Source organism: Piliocolobus tephrosceles, chromosome 16 (assembly GCF_002776525.5).
Source record: "Piliocolobus tephrosceles isolate RC106 chromosome 16, ASM277652v3, whole genome shotgun sequence".
Classification (NCBI taxonomy): domain Eukaryota; kingdom Metazoa; phylum Chordata; class Mammalia; order Primates; family Cercopithecidae; genus Piliocolobus; species Piliocolobus tephrosceles.
In genome coordinates, this window is record NC_045449.1 from 70,221,132 (window position 1) to 70,239,207 (window position 18,076).

An 18,076-nucleotide genomic window follows, 5' to 3' on the forward strand; every position below is an offset into this window, starting at 1 on the left:
AGGAAGGAAGGAAGGAAGGAAGGAAGGAAGGAAGGAAGGAAGGAAGGGAAGGGAAGGGAAGGAACGAGAAAGAAAGAAAGAAAAAATAAATCAGCAGTGGGTGCAACATCTCAGGTGTCTGACAGGTACAGGGATGGAGTAAGTGTAAGGACTGGGGGACTGGATGGTTGTTGGGGCAGTCAGTGTAGGGGAGAAAGACAGTTAGAGGCTGAGGGTGAAGAATCACTGCTTGAAGGCAAAGTGGAAAAGCAGAGGGCCTCCTTGGCAGCATGTAAAGAAACTCGCCTTCTCAAGTTAAGGAACACAGAGAAGTCAGCGTGGCAGAGCCTGAGAGCAGGTTGAATTCCCAACCTTAATGAGTCAGCTATACAGAGGAGGCCCCTGGGGAGAAGTGGGAGATATCCAGGGACAGAAATTAGTGCCCTTCCTTCCTTGAAGACAATGCCTCTTTCTTAGGAGACATGTACTATCCCCTCCCCAACCCTGAGTATACACTGCACCTCCTCTTCTTGCACTAGGCCGGTAACTAGGGCTAAATTGCAACCTCACCCACTGGTGAAGTGCTGGGTTGGCTGAGGGAGGAAGGAGGCTCTGTCCTGAAGGAGCTGCAGGTCCCAGCCAGAGCCAGGAGAGTGGGGACTGGAATCAGAGAATGCTGGCTGGGCCAAGGGGGTCAGAGCATAAAGTTGGATAAGGAACATGTGTTGGTGTGGGAGCTCTTTTCCCTGTTACAGAATTTATCACCCTGGTACTTGGAAGCTTGGAGAAAGTGATTCAGGGCTCTTACCCACAGTGAGCAGGACGGCTGATGGCTCCCAGCTGGGTTCTCCTGCAGCTGCCCTCAGTGAAGCAAGCTGCTTCACCCAAGGTTGATGCAGGATGAAGAGGTGGGTCCAGAAGGGTTTCCCAGGTCTGAGGCTCCTCAGGGGATGAGCCAAGGCCTCGGTTACAGCTGCATCATCACAGCTCAGCTTCCACTGCCCAGCCGTCTGCCCTGCTCCATGGCAGGGGTCACTCGTGAGACCTCTCCCCAGTAAACTTCCCGCACACAGCTCTCCATCTCTCATCCCCCCGGGAGCCTGCCACGTGGTAGGACTCAGGCTGGAAAGGTAAAGGTGTAAAGGCAAGATGTGCTCAGTGCCAGGTCTGTGGGGCGGACCTTAAGTGCAGGGGAGGAATTGAGAGAGAAAGTGACCATCAAAACCACCAGAAAATGCAGCCGTTGCACAAGAGCCTGAAGAGAGGGCTGTGCTTCCTGCACGCTGGGCCTCTCAACTGCTCTGCATGGAAAACTGGGGTCTCAGAGGCATCGTCAAGGTGTCCCTGGGACATGGCCATGGGGCCCACTCCTTGGTCTGCCCCAAATGGGCTCCCTTCAGTCTGGAAGTGAAGCTGGGGTGTGTCCCCATGCTGGAAGCTCTCAGATTCCAGGTCTGGGGCTTCTGCACTGCGCCCGGCGGGATGCTCACTGCCTCTGCACCAGGCTCTCGGGGTGCATCAGCAGCTATGGCAGGCTCGGCACCTGGGACGGGGTGGGGTCTGTGGGGAGGTCTTTTCCGACCCCCGGCCATGATGACGGGTCAGTGTGCCTTTATTCAGTGGCCTCTGCCATCCACCTCTCATTGTCACCATTTGGGCCACTCCTCTGCATATGGCCTCTCCACCCATTTCTCCCTTCTGGAAGGACTCCTTTTTTTTTTTCTGAGATACAGTCTCGCTCTGTGGCCCAGGTTGGAGTGTAATCTTGGCTCACTGCAACCTCTGCCTCCCAGGTTCCCGCAATTCTCTTGCCTCAGCCTCCCGAGTAGCTGGGATTACAGGCACCCACCACCACACCCAGCTAATTTTTGTATTTTTAGTAGAGACGGGGTTTCACCATGTTGGCCAGACTGGTATTGAACTCCTGACCTCAAGCTATTCACCCACTTCAGCCTCCCAAAGTGCTGGGATTACAGGTGTGAGCCGCCGTGCCTGGCCTTTTCTGGAAGGATTCTTAAAGGTCATCAGAGCCTCCCTGTTGGCAGAATCTGAGATCTGTTCTCCATTCTTTGTGACATTTCAGGCTCTAACTGCCCCATTTCTTGGATATTCTCCCCTGGGTTCTTCCCTTCTTATGACTTCACTTGTGTTCCTGTTAATAACTCCTTTCTCTGCTAACAGTGGTCATCCCGAAAGCTTGGTTCTCAGCTTTCCTGTGGTGACACACATCCCCTCAGAACCTTCTTTTACTGCCATGACATCAGTTATCCGCTGAATAACTGTCGTCATCATCCTCGCCACATCTGATTAGGAGTGGGATGGGGGCTCTGATGGGTCAGAGGTGAGGCTCTACCAGGGCAGGCTCTACCAGGGCAGGTGGGAGTTAGGTAGCATGGCCCCTGGGAGTTCTCTGTGCCCTGGACAAACCGTCTCCAAACTGCTATAGAATATTCTGGAGTCCTGCCTGGGCGCGGTGGCTCACACCTGTAATCCCAGCACTTTGAGAGACTGAGGCAGGTGGATCACCTGAGGTCAGGAGTTCGAGACCAGCCTGACCAACACGGTGAAAGCCCATCTCTAGGAAAAATACAAAAAGTTAGCCAGGCGTGGTGGTGTGTGCCTGTAATCCCAACTACTTGGGAGGCTGAGGCAGGAGAATTGCTTGAACCTGGGAAGTGGAGGTTGCTGTGAGCCGAGATTGTGCCATTGCACTCCAGCCTGGGCCACAGAGCAAGACTCTGTCTTAAAAAAAAAAAAAAAAAAAAAAGACTATTCTGGAGTCTCGAAGTGGAAGCCCAGTCACAGACCATGATTTTCATGGGACCAAAGAGCCTTTTGGCAGAAAACTGAACCCCATCTGGCATCTGAAATGTGTAAACCATCTGGGAGACCAAAAGAGGCCAGGCTGGGCGGAGAGACAGAGGGACCCCTGAGGGGAGCCATCATGGGTGAGGCAGGGTGGCATGGTACACACTGGGAAGGGAGTGGGGGTGGGGGAGTCGTGGATACAGGACTTTCAAGTGAGCTGCTGCTGGAGGGAGAGGCCGGGCACAAAAAACCTCAGCCTCCCAAGGTGCTGGGATTACAGGCATGAGCCACCATGTCCAGCCATTTCTGTGGTTTAAAGTCATCCAGTTTGTGTGTCATCTGTTACAGCACCCGTGGGAAACATACAGATGCCATCTTCTCCCTGTCTGTATCTACATTTTTTTTTTTTTTTTTTTGAGATGACAGTTTCACTCTTGTTGCCCAGGCTGGAGTGCGATGGCGTGATCTTGGCTCACTGCAACCTCCGCCTCCCTGATTCAAGCGATTCTCCTGCCTCAGCTTCCCAAGTGGCTGGGATTACAAGCACCCACCACCACACCCGGCTAATTTTTTGTATTTTCAGTAGAGACGGAGTTTCACCATATTGGCCAGGCTGGTCTCGAACTCTTGACCTCAGGTGATCCACCCACCTCGGCCTTCCAAAGTGCTGGGATTACAGGCGTGAGCCACCGCGCCCAGCCTTGCCCATCAGGTTAGGTGTTTATCAGCTGTCTAGAGTGACTGAACAGGTATGACTTGGGGGCCAAAGGACACATTCTCTCCTCCATCCCCAAGATCCACCTGAGAGGCAGTCACCAGAGACACTGCCAGCGCTCTAACTGCAGAAGCAGGACAAGACTCGGCATCTGATAAACAGTCAGTGCAATCTGTGTCCCTGGTGTGAGGATGACCTTGGAGGTGCTTCTTTTTAGAGCCCACCTGAGGTCAGGAATTTTTTTTTTTTTTTCCGAGACAACATCTTGCTCAGTCACCCTGGCTGGAGTGCAGTGGCATAACCTAGGCTCAAGTGATCTTCCCACCTCAGCTTCCCAAGTAGTTGGGGCTACAGGTGTGTGCCACCATACTTGGCTGATTTTTAAATTTTTTGTAGAGACGGGGGTCTTGCTATATTGCCTAGGCTGGTCTCAAACTCCTGGGCTCAAGCGATCCTCCTGCCTTGGCCTCCCAAAGTGCTGGGATTACAGGTGTGAGCCACTGTGCCCAGGCCCAGGGATCTCTGTCTGTACCCATCGCCCTGTGGGCCCCACCCTCTTAATTTTCCTTCTTATTGGTGGTGGCCTGTGGTTTTCTTCCTGTTGACCAGGACAAAGGTCCCAGCGATCCCCCTGCCCTCCCCTTCTGTCTCCTCTCCTGTCCCACAAGGGTTTGAACTTCCCGGTTTCACCATGTTTAACATACCGCCTCATCTTTAAAAAAATTTATTTGTATTTTTCTGAGACAGGGTCTCGCTCTGTTGCCCAGGCTGGAGTGCAGTGGCGCAGTCTTGGCTCACTGCAGCCTTGACCTCTCTGGCTGAAGCCATCCTCCCACCTCTGTCTCCCAAAGTGCTGGGATTACAGGGGTGAGCACTATGCCTGGCTTACTGCCTCATCCTGTTCCCTGAGGTTCTAGACCTCTAGGGTGTTGTCCAGAAAGAACAGGGCCATGTGGAAGTCACCAAAGAGAGAGGCCGATTGAACAGCAGGCTCTTCTCAGGCATTGCCAAGTGGCTGTGATTAGGATTGGCCACCAGGGGGTGCCATGGAGCCACAGAGTCTATGAAGGGAGAGAAGAGGCCTTTTGGGGAACCCTGGATTGAAGGTGGGGATGCCCAGCTGAGGTCCTGGACATGATCACCCTGCCAAACCGAGCCCAAGGAGATCTCTGGTCGGTCCTGAGTGGTCTGTCGAGGGTCCCTTCTAGCAGGCAGGTGGGCCTCAGAGAGCCAAGAAGGGCCCCGGGAGAAGGGGACCGACCCAGAGACGGGAGTGCAGGTGGTGGGTGGGCGGGGACATTGGGATGGGGTCACTCCACGGTCAGGGGCTGTGTCCCAAACCGTGTGGTTAGAACAGGAGCTTCCTCTGCGGGGGTTTGAAAGAGTGCACCTGTGAGGACACTGAAAACCAGCAGGAGAATCATGAAGACAGGAACCAGGAGTCTCACTGTGAGATGCAGTGAGTCCCACCAGCGCAGCAGTGGCTGTGCATGTCAGGAGGTTTTGCCCCTCCCACTTCACTTGTTGGATGGCTCTGAGCAGGTTACTGAACCTGTCTGTGCCTCGGTTTCCTTCTCTATAACATAAGGTTAATACTCATTTGGCCGGGCTTCCGTGTGGATTAAAGGAGACACGTATCCAGGGCCCAGCACGTGGCAAGTGCTATAAGCAGTGGCGCTCACAGGCTGCCAGGACAGGAACGACCCTCAGAGGTCTGTCCCAAACTGTGGGTAGGAGCGAAAGCTTCCTCTGTGGGGGGTCAAAAGAGTGCACCTGTGAGACGCAACCTCCAGGACCCCCGGGAGCCTGAGATGGACAGGGGATCTGCACTGCCGGATGGGGCGCAGAGGCAGGCACTGGCACGGCAGGGGCCTGGGGGGTTGGGCAGGTGCCGGTGAGAGAAAAGCTGAGGGGCGCAGGATGGGGTGTGAGCTGGAGGGCAGGGGGTAGTCAGGGCTGACTGGGAGAGGGGCCTGCATCCCGAGGGAACGCCAGCACCAGGTGCCAAGGCCCGGGCAGCCATGGGAATGGGTGGAACCAAGGTCAATGGCAGTCAGAGAGCTTTGTAGTTGAGATGTTTGGTAGAGCAACCTCCTGAATATTTAAGTAAACTTGAAGTAGAACATACTTAAAGTGCACAAATTGGTAGCTTGAATTCCCACCCCCTCCCACATAAGAGGTGGGCTTGTCCAAGACGCCAAGGGACAGAGGGGGAAATCGCTGGTGCCCAGCCAGTCGGTGACAGAGCAGGAATTAGAGCTGGACCCCTGAGGCTAAGCCCCATGCTCTCTTCCCCAAACCCTGGGGCCTCAGTCAGCCTCTGGTAATCCCTTCTGTGCCCAGGGCACCAGAGCTGACGTTTCCCTTCAGCAAGGCAGGGGCAGAGGCTGCCAGAGCCCTGCTGGCGTCATCCTGCCTGGGATAGCTTGAGAGGTGGGGTGGGGGGATTAGAAACCTCTGAGAACAGCACCACAGGCTGCCCTGGTAACATCTGCTACTACAGCCTTGCAGCCAGGAGTCCTGGATTTTCCTGGTTCCTGTGCCCGTGGACAGGTCCCCAGGGCCACTGGCTTTGTGGAGGGAACACGGTGCCCTCTCCACAGCCCAGGTAGGTGGGACCCCAGCTCCTGACTCTCCGCCTTCAGGAACAGGAGCTTCCCTGCTTGGAGCTTCTAGACATGGAGGGAAACATGGAAGTCATGGAGTTTATTAAGTGTCTTGGAAGGTGGAGGGAGGGATGGCCTCCTCTAAGAACTGCAAATCTGCAGGGTGTCTTGGGAGACAAGAGTGCCCAGAGAGGCATGCCCGATGAGCTGGACGTGTGGGGCAGGGGGTATCCTATGCATCCTCCTTGCCTGATCCTCCCTATCCCCCAGGCCCTCTGTAGCCCCCGGCTCCCTCTAACCTCCCCACCCCCCACCACAAATCCTGCATGTGTGTGGCCCAGTCTGAGGCCATCTGGATAGAAATAGAGGCTCCCTAAGGGCCCACTTTGATTAAGGGGCTTTTTCTCTAGGACCAAGGGCTGAGATTACCTAAAAAGCTCTCCGCCACAGGATCTTGCACCCAAAGAACCAGAAGCCTCCCTCTGGGGAGGTAAGATAAACCACATGAACGGTGGGGTGGGGGACCCGGGTGCCCATCCACTGCACAGTTGCATTACATGTGGTCAGTGGAGGGTCAGGAGTCCTGCCTCCCTGCTGTGGGCAGCAGGGTTGGAGTGCCCCAGGCTCCACTGAGCCCTGCCCATCCCTGCCACCATCTCTGGGGCTCAGAAGCACCCAGAAGGCACCCTGAGACCAGTGTCTGCAGGTCTGCAAGGGGACAAACCTCCAGGGATCCTTCTGGCTGCGAGGGAAAGGTGGGGCGACAGTGCCAACGTTTGTAGTGCCTGGTAACAGCCTTGAAGACCAGGTACCCAGGGAATATGCCCATTGCTTTGGGGGGCTGGCTCCACCCCAGTTCCGGCTACAAAAGAGGCCAGATGCACAGTATGGGGCCAGACTCCCTGGAGATGAGGATCAGACCCCTGCCCCTTGCTGTTCTCCAACAGGTGCTGGGAGGCCCTCCTTGGCTTAGGAGGCCACTTCCAAAGGTGGGGAGCCCCAGGGAGGCACCAGTGGCCAGGATGTCCACGCAGAGCACCCATCCCCCAAAACCTGAGGCCCCGCGTCTGCCACCTGGGATCCCGAGCGGTCAACGGCGTCACACACTCCCGGCCAGCGAGTTTCGCTGCCTCACCCCGGAGGACGCTGTCAGCGCCTTTGAGATCGAGCGTGAAGGTGAGTGACCCCGCACAGGGTCAGAGGGAAGCTCCACTCTGGTCCAGTTATCCTGTGGGGAGGAGACCCTTGAGTCTCCTGTCTTGGAGGCTGGGTCCCAGAGTATCAGCCCATGTGTGCGCTCAAGAAAGTGGAGGAAACAGCAGCCCTAAACCCCATTTTCCTGGGGGGAATGGGGCATTTGAGTAGACACTCGGGGTGCAGCAGACAGTGGAAGTGAGGCACAGCGACTACCAGTTGCCCACCTGAGCCTCCTGCCACAGCCTTCATCTCCGTCTTGGGCGTCTGCCCCCTATACCTGGATGAGATCCGGCACTTCCTGACCCTGTGTCCAGAGCTGTCCCTGGGCTGGTTCGAGGAGGGCTGCCTTGTGGCCTTCATCATCGGCTCACTCTGGGACAAGGAGAGACTCATGCAGGTGAGGACGGGGCTGTGACGCCCAGCTCCAGGGAGGCCTCTGAAGACAGAGGTCAGCCAGATGGCGGGGAGGGGAGCCCAGGGGCTGGGATTTCTTCCTCCAGAATTGGAGAGATGCATATAGGCCACAGGCCCCTCCCAGGGCAAGACGTTCTGGGTTTTCAAGTTTTCTCTATGGGGATGGGGGTATGGCTCCCAATTTGGGGCCCTCCTTGGCTGGGGCGGGAGCTCTGACCACAGGCACCCAGGGGACACCTGCTCCCTGCCTGGGTCGGTGGTTGGGGGGGAGCACGCATCAGCAGAAGTGACCTGGGTTCTCATCCCTTGCTCGCCTCCAGGAGTCACTGACGATGCACAAGCCTGGGGGCCACATAGCCCACCTGCACGTGCTGGCCGTGCACTGCGCCTTCCGGCAGCAGGGCAGGGGCCCCATCCTGCTGTGGCGCTACCTGCACCACCTGGGCAGCCAGCCAGCCGTGCACCGGGCCGTGCTTATGTGCGAGGATGCGCTGGTGCCCTTCTATGAGAGGTTTGGCTTCCACGCCGTGGGCCCCTGCGCCATCACCGTGAGCTCCCTCACCTTCACCGAGCTCCACTGCTCCCTGCAGGGCCACCCCTTCCTGCGCAGGAACAGCGGCTGCTGAACTGGGCTGCCCACCTGGCTGCCAACGTGATCCCCGTCTCTGCCCTGGGCTCCTTAGTTCAGCTGAGCATGGAGACAGCCATTTCCAGAGAGTGGAGAGAGCAGGGCTAAATAAAGAGGAGATGGGGTGGCTTCTCACAGTCCGAGCTGGAGTGGTGTGTCCTGTCTGTTCCCACGAGGCCTCTGGACCTCCTGTGTTCTGAACTCTGTACCTGAGAATGGGCTGGGTTGGTAAGCAGGGACAATGGGAGGTGCTGTGGGTTCCCTGGCTCCTTTCCTCCTCCTGGCAGGTGGGCAAAGGCACCAAGGCAGCATCCTGACAGGAGCCCATTGCTCAAGGGGGGTCCTTATTCTCCCCAGCCTTGTGGATGCCCCTTCTCACCCTTAGCCACTGGAATGGGGGATAGTGGGGAGCAGGATGGGGCAGAGGCAGGAGGCCTGTGCTGTGGAAGCAGCTTGGGGCAGGGAAGCTGGTGCAGGGCCCTCTGCCCATGGTAATCAAGTGGGCATACCCCATGCCGCTCCTCAGCGTGGTGGGTGAGGCACCGGTACAGGGAGTGGACTCGTCCCCAGGTGGGGTAACAGGACAAGTGCTGTGCCTTCTCCTCAGCGCCATCCCCATCAGGGCAGGCCACCCTGGGCCCAGGCAGCCCCCTCCCTGCCCTGGAGCCAAGGCAGAGCAGGTGGGAGTGGGAACCCCAGGGGCCTAAGGATTCAACCCAGCCGTCCCAAGTGGACCCCGGGGTCTCCCACGTGACCCCAGTCTGCTTTCTGGCCCAACTAAATCCCCAAGATGCTCCACACGTTTTCTGCTGTCCACTGGGCCAAACCACCGTCTCTGAGCTGCTGACGGCTGATCTCTCACCCCCAAATCTTAGTTTCATGCGACCTGAGGTCTCCGTTGAAGACAATACTGCCATAAAGAATATTATTTAATCCATGAGACATCATCCGTACAAAGTTAGCGTTACTTTTAAAAATGAAGACCATGATATAAACTGGTAAAAAACGGGCCTGATGCTCCTCGAGCACCCCCTGGGAGCAGGCCCGAGGGTGGCTCCGCCCAGTCTCATTCTACCTGAGGTCTGCTTGTGTCTCCTCGCTTGTTCTCTGCCCCCAGACCACGGCCAAAGCCTTTCCCACACTGTCCCATCTGAGAGCCTTTGGATGGGCTCACAGGGCAGAGGTAGGAGGAGAAACAGGAAGGGGCATGGTGGGCACCCAGCCCTTGGGGCAACTGAGGGCACAGCCACGTCCCCAGCGAGGGCACACTCCAGTAGTAGTGGGGGAGAAGGCACCAGCAGAGACAGCGCTGAGGACCCTGGGAAGAAAAGGACCCTGCCCCAGGAGATGGTCTCAGCAGGGAACGGGATGTTGGGACCTGGAACCCAAGGCTCAGAGAGGCAGGTGCCTTGGGTGTGCCCGAGCTTAGGCCAGGATCACACAGGCCTCACGCCCCCGAAAAATCCCGCCTTAATCAACCATCTCATGTGAAGTCAGCCTCCCCCGGCAGGGGGGGACCCGGGTCCAGAGCCCGGGCACTGTCTTGGGTCTCTGGCTCTCTGGCACGCAGGGCGCTCTGCAGAGGGCAGCCCTCGCAGGCAGACTCTGTGCCAGCAGTGCTGAGGGGCAGCGTGTGGCCCAGCGGTCAGTGCAGCACCTGGTCCAGCTCGTACTTCTCACAGAAGCGGCTGGTGAAGGGGAAGCAGGTGAGGTGCTCGATCCAGGGCCAGTTAATGGGGTAGATGTACAGCCAGAGCACGAGGGCGGCGAAGAGGCCGGCGAAGGCCAGCAGCGACACCAGGATGAGTGCCCGCTTGCGGTACTTGTCGCTGGTGCCAAAGGTGATGTAGGGCAGGAAGGCAAAGGCCAGCAGCAGGCCACTGAGGAAGCCGAAGATGTGGGCAATGTTGTCGATCCAGGGCAGGAGGCCACAGATGAACAGGAAGAGCACAATGGCCGAGAGGTTGAGGAAGGCCTTCCAGGGCCTCTCCAGCAGCGGCCAGCTCTGGAACAGCTCCACGAAGAGGCAGGCGAGGAGGCCGAACTGTGAGCCGGCCGGGCCCACCTGGGGTGGGGCAGGGGAGACACGGCTTCAGGCATCGGGTGGGCGGCCTGGGCCGGACCTGCACCCTGGGTCACCCCATCCATCAGCTCCTCCCTGGCAGGCAAGGCTGAGGGGCGGGGGGTCGGCTGGAGCTGCTGGACCAAAGCTGGGCCTGCTCCACCCATTCTTTCAGCAAACACTGAGTGCCTGCTGCGTACGTGCCTGGTGTGGGTCCACAGGAGTAAGCAAGACAGACAAGCCTGTTCCAGGCCGCACACGGTGGGGAGAGGACGGACACTGAACAAGCTAGATCAGTCAGGTGGAACTGATCAGACTGCTGACGGCACACGAGGCCATTTCCTACCACTCGACCTAGATACCTAGCATACTGTCAGGCAGTGGGCACGGTAATGAAGACAAATGAGGTGGCAGAGGGACAGGGTGACTCAAGAGCATCACTCTTCCCTCTTGCTGGGATTAAGAGACCAGCCAGTAAGCCCCCAGCTTAGCTGTCCATCCGCTGTGGAGCCCAGCACAGGAGGGGCCCCGTGTCCCTCTGGCAGATCCCAGGTGGGTGGAACAGAAGCAGCAGGGCTGGCCCCCTGTGTGCAGAAGGGGTCCCGTCCTCCACATCCTTACCTCTGCCCGGTATGGGAGGAAGATGGCGCTGGCGAGGTTGCCTGTGATGCCGCTGAGGATGAAGATGATGGCGATACGGTGCCAGCCGGCCAGCTTCTCCAGGTCCCTCAGGATGGTCATTTGAAAGACCACAGACACGAGGCAGTGCACCATGCTGGGGGAGGGACATACCAGGTAGCGGCCTTCAGCCAGGCACTTCAGAAGCAGTAGGCTTCGGCGGGTCGGGCCGGCCATGCCCTGGCCCAGGAAACTTTCCCCAGGGGTCCGGCTGGGCAGCCATCACAGGGGTCGGGGTCGGGGGAAGTGAGGAACCGCTTACCCAGCGTGTAGGAAGAGAGACAGCCAGAGCCTGTAGAACTGATCTGGGACCTCAGGATTGAGGAAGGGCAGCAGCCCACACACCTTGTCCAAGCAGTGCACCTGGAGGTGGGCGTATGGTGCTCAGCGCTCCAGAAGCAGGCTGAGTCTGAGGCCTCGACATGGGAGGGAGTGTGTGAGCCCCAGCCCCAGCAGGCTTCCATGCCCGCCGTTCTCTTCTCCACTACCCCAGGCCTGCCTCGCCTCACCTGGGAGCAGAGCGTTGCTTCTTCATGGAAATAGCCGTGCATGAACTCACAGTACTCCCGGGTGGTGATCTCACAGCTGGGGTGGGGTGGTGAGGCAAGATGGGACATCAGGGTGCCGAATAACTGCTGCCCACCTCGCCCAGAGTCCAGCACCTGGCTACAGCAGGCATCGCTGGCAGGAAGGGGGATGCCCCTTCCAGAGCCTTCCATTCTGGAGCAAGCTTCCTTCCTCCAGCTCGCACCATGGGTAGCCCCAGAGCAGGGGAGGGAAGGACAGTTATCGGAGGGCATCAGCCCAGCAGCTGTAGGTGGTGAGGGTGGAGGAGCAGAGAGCCCACAGGAAGCCGCAGCTCAGGGGGCAGTGGGATGGCTGAGGCCAGGGCCCAGGTCGCTCACCTGCCCTTGGTGCCAATGCAGCAGGGGCGGCCCTTGATCTCGCAGTCCATGTGCAGGAAGCCTGTGTGGTTACTCCTGGCCTGCTCTGTGCAGATCTGCCAGGAGGGGCACAGGCATGGGAGTGGGCTGTGCAGCAGGCAGGTCCCCCGTCCCTGACCTTCCCAGACCACTCCCCGCCGGGGACACTCACTCACCGGCCACTTAGTGATGTCATCGGGCCAGATGTGGGCACCGCTGGAGGCTGGCTCCTCGCAGGTCCTGGAGACAGGGTTCAGATTGGGCTATGGCACACCCGGCCTGCCATGTCCACCTACTCACCTCCCTGTGGGTGGCTCAGACGGCTTGGCTATGCCTGACCCTTAGGCCCAGCAGAGGCTCCAGGCCCTACCTGGGGTCCTGGTGGCAGACAGCCCCCGAAGTCCGCTTCTGGCCCAGATCAGACTTGTCCATGGGGGGCCCAGTGTCATCCTGCCACTTGACAAAAGTGGCCAAAGTCTCCTGGAGGGCGGAAGAGGACTGGTCGGTCATGCCGGGGCCAGGTCACCCCCACTGGAGTGGGCAAGGACAGAGGCTTTTCCCATCTCCCCAGGGCTCAGTCTCATCTGGGGAACTCTGGGAAGGATGGGGCGGGAAGGAGGGAACGTGGCCCTTGAAGGGCCCGTCCACCAGGCCAGGGCAAGTGGAGTTAGTCTGGGACCAGGGTCTGGCCGGGGAGGGAGGGAGGGCCTGCCCCCACCGAGCAGTCCTTCCGCTGGGTCTGGATGCAGCCCGAGTGGTCGTTCTGGACGCAGCAGCCCGAGTCCCGCTCCAGGTCTCGCTCCCGCAGCACCAGCTGCTCGATCTGCCGGTCCTTCCGGATGCAAGGCGAGAACTTGGCCCCCAGGTGGATCAGGTCAATCTGGAGAAGGGAAAGGGAGGGGAAGGAGAGAGGGAGTTTGAGCCCCAGAGCTGGGAGGGGCCCATCACTCCACCTCTGTCCCGCAGAGTCTCCCCTTGATGAGGGGCCTGCGGGTGGGTGAGGAGCCCACCTGCCCAGCTGGGGGTGACAGGGCACAGGGACTCCTGGCTCAGATGATGTCCCCCAGCCTGGGCCCTCACCGAGCTGGGGCCGATCCAGAAGTTCTCCTGCTGGATGTACTTCACGCTCTCGTACACACCTTTGTTCCGCAGCACCTGTCACGGAGGTAGTGCAGAGGAGGCCTCAGAACAGTGTGAGCCCTGGGCATGGGGGGCTGCGGGCAGCTGTCCACAGGGAAGAGCCTCCAGGAAGGGGCCAGGCTATGGCGAGCCTGAGCACCGCCCTGCTGGGGCCAGATTGTTGCGGTGGGAGGGATTAGGTACCCACGATGCTGAAGCCTCCTGGGGGAGGCTGGGATCCCCAGCATGGAGCCCGACCCGACTCACCAGCTGGGTGGTGACATGCTGGGCAAAGCCCACGGGTGCGATGCCATACGTGCAAATCACCAGCAGCGTGATGATGACATGGACGAAGGTCAGCCAGTAGGTGAAGTAGGGCCTGTGCAGAGAGGCCTCAGGTCAGCCAAGCCGAGCTCCTATTCCAACCCCCAGTCCCGGCCACGGGGCCACCCTGGCCCAGTCGCATGGCTCGCCTGGGCTCCCTGCTCTGCCCTGTCAACTCATCTCAAACCAGAGCAACTTTTAAGATGAGCCTCCAGGCATCTCTCTCCTGGCTTAACACCCTTTGATAGCTTTCCACTGGCCTTGAGACAAATTCCAAAATCACCCCCTCTTGCTGGCTGCAAAGCTTTGCCTGCCCGACCACCTCTCTGGTCTCTTTGTCTGCATTTCCTGGGATGCACTTTGCCCTTGCAGCCCCAGGGCCTTTCCACATGACACCAGTTTGTCCTGACCGCACCCCCTCCCCACCAGCTGTTCACTCTCCCTCTCTGTCCTCCGGGACACCCACCACACCTTTCATTGCTTGTTATTTTATATACATATACATAGATAGACAGAGAGAGAGAGAGAGAAAGATGGAGTCTCCCTCTGTCACCCAGGCTGGAGTGCGGTGGCGTGATCTCGGCTCACTGCAAGCTCCGCCTCCTGGGTTCAAGCGATTCTCCTGCCTCAGCCTCCCGAGTAGCTGGGATTACAGGCTCCCACCATACCCGGCTAACTTTTTTTTGTCTTTTTAGTAGAGACCGGGTTTCACTGTGTGGGCCAGGTTGGTCTCGAACTCCTGACCTCAGGTGATCTGCCCACCTAGGCCTCCCAAAGTGCTGGGATTACAGGCATGAGCCACTACACCCTGCCTGCTTGTTATTTTCTAATTTGGGCCCAGTGTTTATTGGGCTGCTGCGAATCAGATGCCCTGTTCTTCCTCAAGGGCTCTGCACAGCCTCTCCCAGAGTCCCCTCCCTCCCAGCCCCAGCTTCTTCTTTTAAAGTAGAGGTAGGGTCTCACCATGTTGCCCAGGTTGGTCTCAACCTCCTAGGCTCAAGCAATCCTCTTGACTCAGCCTCCCAAAGTGCTAATAATTACAAGTGTGAGCCACGGCGCCCAGCCCCGGCCCCAGCTTCTAACTGGCCTCTGACTCACCCTGCCCTCCCCGCTGCACCCTCTGGGGGCTCCATTTCAGGGCCTGCAGGCAGCGACACTCAATGAACATTTGTTGACTGACTGCTGTTAGGGAGCAAGGCTGAGGACACAGGCTCAGAAAGCACGGGGTGGAGGAGAAGCAGCAAGCACCCCAGGCCCTTCCCAGGTTATGTGCACAACCCTTAGGACAGGGTGCGCCTTTGAGCTTGTCGCTACACTCCTGACCCGCAGGAGGTACTCATGAAACACCTGCTGAATGAGTAAGGGAGCGCTTCAGGAGGGCCCAGAGGAATTTGGAAGCTTCCAGGCCCTCCTGTAGACTCCAGGGCGCCGCCTCACCGGTGGCTGTCGAAGCTCTCCAGCTGCCGCTGTACGGTGCTGCTGATGCTGCGGCGGTAGCTGCGGTTCAGCCAGTTGCCCACCACGCCCAGGCCGTAGTGCCGCTTCTTCCGATCAAAGGCAAAGTGCTTCACCTTGGAGGCGATGCGCTTCCCGCGCCGGGGCCCAGGGACTGGGGCTCGGCCACACTCCTTCCTGGTGGGGATGGTGGCTTTCAGCCTGATACCCACCAAAACACTCCCAGACCCCACCAGGGTGGCTCAGAAGGGGCTTGGGGGCCAGGCTGGTGGCTGGCCTGGAGGAGGGACTCTGCCCAGCACTCACAGAGGGATTTGCACCCCATCGGGGGAGACGGGGGAGGCTGAGTGTGGGATCCCTCGGAAGTAGCTGGCAGAGAGTGGGGGGGACTCAAAGACATCATCGGGCATGGAGCTCATTTCTTCCTGGGGTGGGGGACATGAAAATACAGTGTAAGGAGTCTGTCCCACACACTGCCTCCCAGCACCTCAATTCAAGGGCAGGACACGGCTGAACCCACAGGCTCTTCACAATGAAGCAGGAAGCCACGTGCCCGTCAGCCCCAGTGGTGACTTTCCCGGGTGGCACTGTGCCCCACCGCAGGTCTTCACCCTACCCAACAGAAAGACGGGGGCCCAGCAGCTTCACACAGGACCATGCCACATCCCACCAGGGGGCCTCTGGGTCGCTCAGGGGTTCCTGAACATGATCAAGGCCAAAGTCACCTCACCCAGCTCCCAGGCCACCCCACCCCACCGCTGCTGTCCCCGAGGGCCCACACCCCATGCTTGCCTTACTAAAAAACGAGGAGTCAAACGTGTCTGCCCCATCGACCGCATCCTCCTCCAGGAAGCTCGGGAAGGCAAAGCTGCGCTTAATCACCCGGCACCGCTGTCCGGTGGCATCCAGCACCGAGCGCCCCTGTGCACGGGCAGAAGCACAGCCATCAGGACCAGAGCCTGGCCACCTGGGCCCCCAGCCCCAACACCGAAGGAATCATCAAGCCCATCCGCCTGCGGGCAGCACCTTGGGAGGAGGGATCCTGCCCAAAGCATGGAGGTTCTGCAAGCTGAACGGGCAAAAGGAGCTCCTGAGACTGGAAGACCAGGAAATGAGGCACCAGCTTCCGCTGGCACACCACTCTTGGCACAGTTTGGAGTCACCTTTCCCTTGGTCCCTGCTGCCCCTCTGCCTTGGGCTGCTGGTACCCTAACACTCCAAGCAACCCACATTCTATACCCTCACTCCCGAGGCTTGGGCCAGGTCTCCCTGTCCTGTTTCTTGGCATGGAATACCAGGCCCCTGCCCACCTTTCTGACCCCATCTCCTGCCACAGCTCCCTTAACCACCCCTCACTAAAACCGCATCAAACCGCCTGCTGCTCCCTCAAAACACTGCGCTTCCTCTGGGCTCTTGGCCCTTGCACAGGCCATTCCCTCTGCTGAGAATTCTGTTCCCTTCCTCACCTAGTGAACATCTCTTTGTTTTTTTCTGGGCTTAATTCAGTGTCTTCCCTGATACCAGCCGCTCTCCTAAACTGACCACTCTGAATGGTGACCCTCTCACCCTGGGCTGCGAGCTCAGCCAGGATGGCGATGGCTCTGCACCCAGTGCCCGGCACATAACAGGGACTCGGAAAACCCGGGTGGGTGAGGAGCCGGTGCATATCTCCCTTTCCACCTCCCCAGCTTAAGAGTCAGCACAGAGACCAGGTTCCAAAACTTGGCAGGGGGTCACCCGAGATTTAAGACAGAAGGATGGATGCCTGGGTGCTAGGCTTCGAGGTCCCTCTTTGCCCAGGGATCCCAGCACATCCACTGTCCTTGGCACCGAAGGCAGATGGCCAGGTGAGCTTTAGGGGATGCTACTATGAGGAGTGGAAGGGAGGGGCAAGGGAGGGAGGCTGGGCAGAGGTGGGGGCCCTGCAGGGAGCCCTGCACCTTGAGGAGGGCAGCAGCAGCTTGAAAGCTCATGTGGGCCACTGACATTCTCTTGCGGCGCGGCAGGTGGGAGTAGCCAGAGCGAACGCTGGTGAAGGAGGTGAGGGACAGGACTCCGGGGGTCAGTGGCGGGTGCGGGGCGTGGGGCCTGTCCATCTCCTCCGGGTGGCGGAAGGCCCGGCCGCGGGCCAGCGGATCCACAATCTGGAAGGGAGCGGGGTGGTGAGCAGAGCCACTAGGGTCCCCACCCCTGCCCCCTTTCCCATGGATCCCACCTTGGGCATCTTGCAGGGCTTTGGGGACTCGGTGCCTTGGAAAGACGGTGCCTCCTGGCTGGGGAGCTCCAGGTCACGCTGGCACGAGGCCTTTAGGCGGCCGTAGCGCACGCTGCAGTGGTGCAGGCTACGGCGCTGCCACTGCTGCCGCTGCCCCTCCCAGTCGCCACTGACTCCAAACCACTGGGCTGCGCCCCTGCGGAAGCACACAAGGGACAGGTGGGCATGCGCCTGTCTGAGCCTGTGCATGTGAGTGTGCAGAAGGGGTGATGGCACGTGTGTGCTCGCATGCCTGCAGGGAGTTGGGGGGGGCACATCTGCCTGTGAGGCCCCTGGCTGGAGCCCAGTGACCAGAAGAGTAGAAGCAGGGGATGAGTGGAGCATGAGGAGCCAGGCTAGGGCCCCAGGCACCTCCACACTGATCCACCCAGCTCCTCGAAGCCCCCAGCCTCCACACCGTGACATTCCACAAGGCACATACCCGTTTCCCCATCTATACCATGATATTAGGTCGCAGGGAGACATTGCTCATTAATGCCCGCCTCCTCCTTCCAGAGAGGGGATGCAGGGACCAGGCCCAATAACGTCCAGGCATCAAGAATCCATAGGTCACTGGGTGGGGGGTGCTGGGCTTGGGTGTAGGGGGGCTCACTTGCGGATGCTCTGGGACAGCGAGGCCTGGCGGCGAAAGCCGGGGCGCTTCTCTGAGCTCTCCTGCCATCGGCTGCGTGGCTCCTGGAGGCTGACGCTCTTCAAGTAGGCTGGGTTCTTCCTCTTGGGGAGGAAGGAGGGAGGGCAGGTGGTGGTGTGTGCAGCCCAGGTCCTGGGCTGGCTTTTCTTTAGCCTCCCATTCTGAAAACCCTGAGAACACACCTCAACCCTGATTTATGCCCCAATCTTTCATTTGGAAATATATATAAATGTATGTGTGTGTGTGTATATATGTGTGTGTG

General features: G+C 59.0%; 2 protein-coding genes across 7 annotated transcripts in view; one reads left to right on the plus strand and one right to left on the minus strand.

Moving 5' to 3' along the window:
* Window positions 1-8,483, plus strand: part of AANAT (aralkylamine N-acetyltransferase) — a 9,542-nt gene extending 1,059 nt beyond the window's left edge. Inside the window, exons 2-4 of one of the 2 annotated variants that reach the window (XM_023211738.1) lie at window positions 7,056-7,284; window positions 7,548-7,702; window positions 8,040-8,483. In XM_023211738.1, the coding sequence (XP_023067506.1) occupies window positions 7,056-7,284; window positions 7,548-7,702; window positions 8,040-8,345 (690 nt within the window). In that variant the 3' untranslated portion in view covers window positions 8,346-8,483. Of the gene's footprint in view, window positions 1-6,916; window positions 7,285-7,547; window positions 7,703-8,039 lie in introns of those variants that run through there. The other variant, XM_023211737.1, reaches the window with a different exon arrangement.
* Window positions 8,484-9,255: 772 nt separating this feature from the next.
* The window catches only part of RHBDF2 (rhomboid 5 homolog 2), a 29,546-nt gene continuing 20,725 nt past the window's right edge, over window positions 9,256-18,076 (minus strand). For 3 of the 5 annotated variants that reach the window (XM_023211734.2, XM_023211735.1, XM_023211736.2), the window contains 16 exons: window positions 17,776-17,897; window positions 17,124-17,319; window positions 16,849-17,052; window positions 15,701-15,829; window positions 15,215-15,333; window positions 14,891-15,085; window positions 13,397-13,508; window positions 13,091-13,165; window positions 12,729-12,890; window positions 12,381-12,490; window positions 12,187-12,250; window positions 11,993-12,087; window positions 11,597-11,672; window positions 11,350-11,450; window positions 11,031-11,184; window positions 9,259-10,412 (listed from right to left, as the gene is read on the minus strand). In XM_023211734.2, coding sequence (XP_023067502.1) covers window positions 9,993-10,412; window positions 11,031-11,184; window positions 11,350-11,450; window positions 11,597-11,672; window positions 11,993-12,087; window positions 12,187-12,250; window positions 12,381-12,490; window positions 12,729-12,890; window positions 13,091-13,165; window positions 13,397-13,508; window positions 14,891-15,085; window positions 15,215-15,333; window positions 15,701-15,829; window positions 16,849-17,052; window positions 17,124-17,319; window positions 17,776-17,897 — 2,334 coding nt within the window. In that variant the 3' untranslated portion in view covers window positions 9,259-9,992. Of the gene's footprint in view, window positions 10,413-11,030; window positions 11,185-11,349; window positions 11,504-11,596; window positions 11,673-11,992; window positions 12,088-12,186; window positions 12,251-12,380; window positions 12,491-12,728; window positions 12,891-13,090; window positions 13,166-13,396; window positions 13,509-14,890; window positions 15,086-15,214; window positions 15,334-15,700; window positions 15,830-16,848; window positions 17,053-17,123; window positions 17,320-17,775; window positions 17,898-18,076 lie in introns of all 5 variants that reach the window. The other 2 variants (XR_002731546.1, XM_031934251.1) reach the window with 2 other exon arrangements.